The 7110-nt window shown below is 42.6% G+C and overlaps 1 protein-coding gene across 2 annotated transcripts; it reads left to right on the top strand.

The window, feature by feature from the left end:
• The first annotated feature begins 3636 nt into the window (after positions 1 to 3636).
• Positions 3637 to 7010, top strand: LOC103156909 (uncharacterized). Of its 2 annotated transcripts, XR_001659821.1 has the most exons (4): positions 3637 to 3884; positions 5401 to 6132; positions 6189 to 6241; positions 6895 to 6978. XR_001659821.1 is itself a non-coding variant. In XM_016664745.1 (3 exons), exons 1-3 carry the CDS (start codon positions 3820 to 3822, stop codon positions 6993 to 6995), a joined length of 858 nt encoding a protein of 285 aa, XP_016520231.1. In that variant the 5' UTR covers positions 3640 to 3819; the 3' UTR covers positions 6996 to 7010. The 2 variants fall into 2 exon arrangements, 1 of the variants encoding a protein (XP_016520231.1); XM_016664745.1 differs by lacking the exon at positions 6189 to 6241 and having other exon boundaries at positions 3640 to 3884; positions 5401 to 6092; positions 6895 to 7010.
• The last annotated feature ends 100 nt before the right edge of the window (positions 7011 to 7110 follow it).

Genomic DNA, 7110 nt, shown 5'->3' on the forward strand with positions numbered 1-7110 from the left:
CTCAGGGAGGCTCCTTTATTTACCATCCGTATCCCCGGTAGTTTTAGGCTGATCCGGAGTGAAGTGAAGGCTGCAAACTTTGCTGTGTGGCGTTGGCTTTAACTGGTAGCGACAGATATTTACAAGCCAGGATCGCTTGGAAATTAACGAAAACTTAAAAGCCCATTATATTAGGAAGACAACAATGTTAATAGTATTGTTTTTTGCATCTGAAATACGACTTAGTCTTTTCTACCAGTCATGGAAACTCAAAGCGGAAAAAAGTGAGCCGCATTAGCTCCTGGAGATGTGACGTCAACGCCTTAGGTGCAAAGAGCCCATTCATGTTAGCCACTGTACTAGCCTAGCATAATACCGCCACTTCCTGGTCGTTTTAACGAGATACGTATCTCGTTAAAACGAGATCGTTAAAACGACATACTATCTCGTTTTAACGAGATAAGTATCTCGTGTATTCACAGACAGAACCGCCGACCCAACAGAACTTCCTGCTTAACGAGATAGCGATCGAAAAATTTTTTTTCCTGCGTGATAGCAATGCGCTTCCGTAAAATGCTCATCATACATCAATATCAAAATATTATATTCGGGGTCTATTTTGTTTTCCGCACTAAAAAGATTTAAATATGCTAAACCATGCATCAGTCAATTCAAAACTACTTTAAAAATAATGTCCTTGTAAATGTAGCTATGTAGCTGTTTGAATAAGGCTCAGCAAAAAAATCGTGAAAATCTGTTTAGTACTGAGCGAGTTATGATCGATTAAATGCGCTGATATGTCATTGCGCCTGTCAAACATACAAGACTGAGTGGAGCGGTCGACCTCTCCAAGATGGCCGCGCTAAGGAGCGGCCATGAGCGTCTGCCCACTGACGCGGTGCATTCTGGGAGGTGTAGGAAGCAGCAGACTAGACGTACCACAGACAGAACCGCCGACCCAACAGAACTTCCTGCTTAACTCCAGAGTTGGGTAATAACCAGCTACATTTACGGGGTTTTAATGTTTTTATCTTTTTAAATCTTTTTCAGAATGTCTTTCTCACTGTTTATTCAATGTCACATGCTGTTTTTATTTTAATTATGTAAAGCACTTTGAAATGTCTTGCTGATGAAATGTGCTTTACAAATAAAATTTGATTGATTAAGTAAATGTAAAAAAATAAAAATAACTTTTTGAGGAATTTTTATTACAATGTACTTTTTACTTTTACTAGAGTAATTTTATTTTGAAGTAGTTCTTCTCATTCTTGGGTGAAATTTCTGGATTTTCTACCCACTGATTGAAAAACAAACACGTTTTAACCAAAAACCAGCAGATTCAGACACACACCTGCAGTTTCTGTTAAACTCTGGGAAGATTTTATTGAAAAAAGAAAGAAAGTCTGATTTGGAAACAGTTTCTTTCGTCTGATTTTGTTATATGAATTATTACAATTTTTGTCCTAAAAATACCAACCTTTGCTCTTAACTTTATACTTTGGTCTTTCTGATTATGTAATTTTTAAAAACTTTTTACAAAATACTTTTTTACTNCCCCACTGTGTTTTCTGCCGATGTCTTGATCATCACATTGTTCCTGCCACACCTTAAGGATTTTGTTTTGAATTTAGTTTCTCTCTTGCTCTCAGTGAAGGTGGATGCTTTTTCCCTCTGCTCCCTCCCTGACCATGCCTGCCCTGCTTGCTCTGTTTTTGTCCTGTCTTTTTCTCTTTTTCTATATTTTTGGAGCCTTTCTTTGCACATCATCCAGATCTACAAATTATAGATCTGTTCAACCGATCTCTCAATGCAATTGATCAAATTTTCAACGAGACCTTTTTTGTTTTAGAAACGGTGCCTATTTAACCCAGAAAATGATTATTTTAGTTTATTAATAATATCAGAAATTGTGGCGTATGCACTATTTTGATCAATATTATACAGCCCAGAAATGGAATCAGAATTAGAATCAGAATAACTACGAACTTGGAATCCAGAAATACTAAACAGGATCAGTCACTGCTTAGTTTATATTACTTTTAACCCAGAAAAGGATTTAGATCAGTCACTCTCTAGCTTATTTTATCAGAAACTGTAGTTTCACTACTTAGAAATGGAATTAGATACTTAACAACCGTGAACAGGAGAACCTAGTTTACATAGTTTAGAACAACATTAGATTAGTTTTCTTTCCTCTTTTTTCCTTCGTTTGGTTTGTTATTTTGTTTGTATTTAATTTTAACTCATGTAAAGCACTTTGAATTGCCTTGTTACTGAAAATGTGCTACATAGATAAAATTACCTTACCTTACTATACCTTAATAGATTTCCCCTCATTTTTCCTCAGAGGAATATTTAAGTCAGTTTCATCTAATTTCAGGGCCTGTTTAGCTAACATATCTACTTCTTCATTTCCTTCCTACGTGAACAAGAATCCAGACAAACAATAACATTTTTATTTATAGGGCAATAATTGATATATACTTTGCAATAGATCAAATCTACAGTTAGCTGCTATGAAGGCTAACTGTTGATTTTGTAAATCTTAAAAAGTTTTAATTATTCCCTAACATTGATTTAGATTATGTGATACAAAGTGGCAAAGACTGTTGTTTATATGTAATTCTTTCAGTCTGTCTAAAGCAGAGGTTCCCAAACTGTGGGCGTGCCCCCTAGGGGGGGCGCCGTGCCATTGCAGTCGGGGTGCGGCAAGCCGTCTGGATGAAAAAAAAACAACAAACAACCAAAAAACACATGATCGCTGTATGCTCTGGGTTTTTACCTTAGAATGGCCAACTCTCTGTTATTCCTCTGTCAATTTGATACAGTCGGGGCTTCCACACTCCCATATCTGTGTCCTCTGTTACTTTTATCAGCAGTTAAAACTGTTGAATCCGTTGTTAACATGTNTTTTTTACTTTTACTTGAGGAAAAATTTGTTGAGGTATTTCCAGTTAGTGTTCTCTGTTTTGCTCCAACATGTGGAAATGATTTTAATTGAGATTTAATCTCAGATCTGATCAGGACCTGCAGTAGTTTGAACAGAACTGTTGGAATTTCTCCAACACTCCAGAACTGAGCCTTGCTACTGGTTCTGGTTCTGCTCCAGCTAACGATTGACAGGACGGTCCCGACCTTTATCCTTTACCCTAACCTCGGCTCATCAGAACCTCAGTGATGTGCTCAGAAAGGTCCGGTCCAGTTCCAGATGTTTCCCGCTCCAGCCAAACTAACTCAAATAATCGCATCACTTCCTGCACATGTCTGCAGGTGCTGCAGCCTGGTGGTCTAATCCAGGTGTGCAGCAGCATGGAGCCGGTTGGAGGCGGCTAGTCTACAGGAACCGCTCTAAATGAAACTGAAGCTATTGAACCAGGAAGTTCCAACGGTGCCATGATCAGCACCAGTTACAATAACAACGCAGATGATACACAGCACACAGGTTTGTATTTCTGCCCATACACCTGACCTCTAAACCTGGCCCCTGACCCCTGACCCCAAACAATAAGGTCAGAAGGTTAGTAAACATGACAGTAAATAGTAGAACTAAGAATAGTTCCACACGCACACACACACGTACATGAACACACACACAGACGCTGAGCTAAACACTCTGTGTCTCATCAGGTTAATTAATCCTGAATAGCTGCTTTGTTTAATCCGGCTTCCTGTCACTCTGACCAATCAGGGCTGCTGATGTCATCCTCTCCCTTCCCCCACCATGTCATATGCGTGTGTGTGTGTTTTTGTGTGTGTGTGTGTGTGTGTGTGTGTGTGTGTGTGTGTGTGTGTGTGCGCGCTCCGTTATCGTAGCAGCATCAGTGTGATGAAGAAGCTCATATGAAGCGTCTCTGTTTTCCTTTGAGGGGCGACCACAGCCTGCTGACCCCTGACACACACTCTGGGTGAGTCTCTCTCTTTCTCTCTCTCTCTGTCTCTCTCACACACACACACACACACACACACAAATGGAAAATACTCATGGCACAGTTTGCCATATTTTTACTCACTCTGTGTGAGTAAAAATGTGGCTTTAATCATCATCTCAGAGCGATGAGGGTTTAAAGTGATGGTGGAGCCGAGCTGTTGAGCCTGTGATCATTGAATGTCATCATCTCTCCAAACAACATGGAGTTTGTAGTCCGAATCAAAACATATTCCCTGCAAAGGTGTGAGCACATGTGTTGCTTTAAACATCTGAAATCAGCAGAGATCAAACCTCTGATGAAAACAATCTGGACCAGAATCTCAGGCTGACCTCTGACCTCCCGTTCATCAGCAACATTACTGAAAAACCTCAGTGTTGATCATGTTACTGAACCAACTGGAGAAGAACTGTGTCGGACTCTCCGGTCCAGAACTCAACTGGTTCCAGTCTAACATGCAGGACTGGGATTTCTGGGAGGTCACATGTGGGGTTATTATTCAATATCTATAAGCTCCGACTGTCTCAGGTTACAACAGGAAATGAGATCAGTTACCATGTCGATGCAGATGACACACAGCTCTACTTTATGACGTCACCAGGTGACCTTCGACCCCATCCATTCACTGAACAGATGCTAAGAACAGATCAAGGTATGAATGAGACAAAACTTTGTCCATCTGAACAGAAACTGAAGTTACTGAAGAGAAACGATCTAGAGATATAGATCTAGAGTCAGCTTCAGTTCTTCCAGCTGTAAACTAGAGATCAGGTTGACCTCTGACCTCTGACCTGACCCTTTGGTTCCTCAGTGGTCCCTCTAGCAGCTGCAGAACATTCAGGCCCAGAGACTAAAGTCTCCGACCAGAGAAACTCATCCAGGATTTAGTGGTTTGATTCCTGCAGCAGGTCAGACTGAGACCAGAAGCTGCAGCTGGAGATCTGACTAGAACCAGGAGGGTAGAGACACCACCCGGTTCTACACCACCTGGTTCTACATCACCTGGTTCTACACCACCTGGTTCTACACCACCCGGTTCTACACCATCTGGTTCTACACCACCCGGTTCTACAGTCCTTCATTGGTAGTTTATAAATCACTGAAAGATTAAAGATCTGCTGCTGGATCAACCGTCTGGTTCTGGTTCTGCTCTGCATCATACATATCTGGAATAATCTTCCAGAAAACTGCAAAACAGCTGAAACACAGAGTTCCTTTAAGAGCAAACCAGCTGCTTGGAGCTGATTTTGAAACATAATAAATGAAACATTGATCAATAATCTGAAGTGTATCAATCGATACCCATCAATCTATATGTGAAAATGTAACGCTTCAGTTATTCACTGCGTTCTATGTCTGTATTTCTGTGTTTTTATGATGTAAGCAGCTGAACTGCCTTGTTACACAAATAAACTTCACTTGACCAGAACCACTGGAACCAAAACCGGCTACTCCTCGCCAGCCTCTCACTGCTCTACCTGTCCTCTGTCTGCAGGTCGGTGGGCGGGGCCTCGCTGCCAGGACACCTGAGCAATCCGTCCACCAGGTGGCGCCGGTCGGCGTCGCCAACTCGCCGCCTACGGTTCGAGGATGAGACAGAGACGGAGGCAGAGTCTCGATACCTGGAGCGACAGCAGGGGACAGGTGTCCAGGTGTCCAAACCGGACCTGAACCAGCTCAACGTCAGAGGAAGACCCGCAATGACGGTGGCGATGTCTGGAGCCCAGCTTGACTGCCACCTCACTCTGCGTCCACCTGTAGCCAAGGTGAGGGGGCGGGGCCTGAACAGACCCCTCCTCCTGGTGCGGACGGAGGTGCTCAAAGACTCTTATATCGGCTGCGTCTCACCTCCTGACTCAGGTGAGGGAGGGGGTGTGGCTCTCAGCAGAGTTGATAAAACAGGTACAAACCAGGTGACAGATTCACAAGCCCCGCCCACTGTCGAAACACCTGCCAACCCCTATGCCTTGTACCCGGTGGGCACGCCGTTGCCCCAGCCGCCTACCTGCCCCCATCATGACCATAAACATCCTTCCCCTTTAACCTCGCTAGCTGTGACATCACTGATGATGTCACAGAATGGAGGGCTTCATAACACAATGATGGGAAACCAGCAAGAGAAGAAGAAATCCTCTGATCCCCAACCTGGCTCTGAACTGAAGAAGAAGGAGGACTGGTCTTCCTCAGGTGAGAACAGGACTTACCTGTAAACGCGATGAGCTCAGGCGTTTGTTGATGTTGTTCACCTGCAGACCAGGTGGAATCACCTGGACCCTCAACCAGGACAATTTCCCACCTGGTCAAACGTCCAGGTAGTCAGGCAGACTGAGCTGCAGGTAATCAGAGGGAAAAGCTGCTCTTTGACTGGCGGCTAACTGTTGGTGGCTAACTGTTGGTGGCTAACTGCTGGTAGCTAACAGCGTTTGTTTCCACTTATAACCACTGATTTATGTTCTTAAAATGGGTTTTAAATCTTTTTTCCATTCAAAACAAAGAAATCAGGTAATTTTTTGAAATACGTTTGCTCTGTCTCGTCAGCAACACCTGTACAGAATCATAATTGACCTTAAAGCATCAGTTCTAATGGGAAGTTTTAAAGTAAAGAAACTCAAGGATCAATCTGATAATGCTGTTTTTACACAGAATGTTGCTTCATTTTGTTTCCTAAAATCTTTAGTTTTCAGTTAATGACAAAATGTGAACTCAGGTTGTGAACTCTGTCATCAAAAGGCAGGTTTCTCCTGACCAGGGGTCAAAATCAGGGAAAACTTGCTGGCAGGTGAAAGGTAAACCAGAACCAGCAGAACCAGGCCGAACCTGCCTGAGCGATTCTTTACATTTATTTGGACACAATGAGCTGAAAATCTGAAACAGAAGGTGGCTAAAACTGAAAAACTCATAAGAGAAGATACATTTCAATGCATTTTACAATATTTATAAAAATAAACCCATTAACATTCATTGGTGACATCACATTTCTGGTCCACAGCTGAAGACAAAGCCCCGTCCACCTCAGGTAGCCCAGATGGAGACCGCAGACATCCAATCAGAGAAGAGCTCCACAGTGTTGTTTCACGTCCTGGGCGGTGAGTTTATACCCCAACTGATGACATCATTAAAAGCATGTTACCCAGTGTTGCATCCCTAAGGCAGTCTAGAGGTATTGGGGGTCAGGGTGCTGTAACAATAAATAACAATGGAATGA

This window comes from Poecilia formosa, unplaced genomic scaffold (assembly GCF_000485575.1).
Source record: "Poecilia formosa unplaced genomic scaffold, Poecilia_formosa-5.1.2 Scaffold508, whole genome shotgun sequence".
In the NCBI taxonomy this organism is placed as follows: Eukaryota; Metazoa; Chordata; class Actinopteri; order Cyprinodontiformes; family Poeciliidae; genus Poecilia; species Poecilia formosa.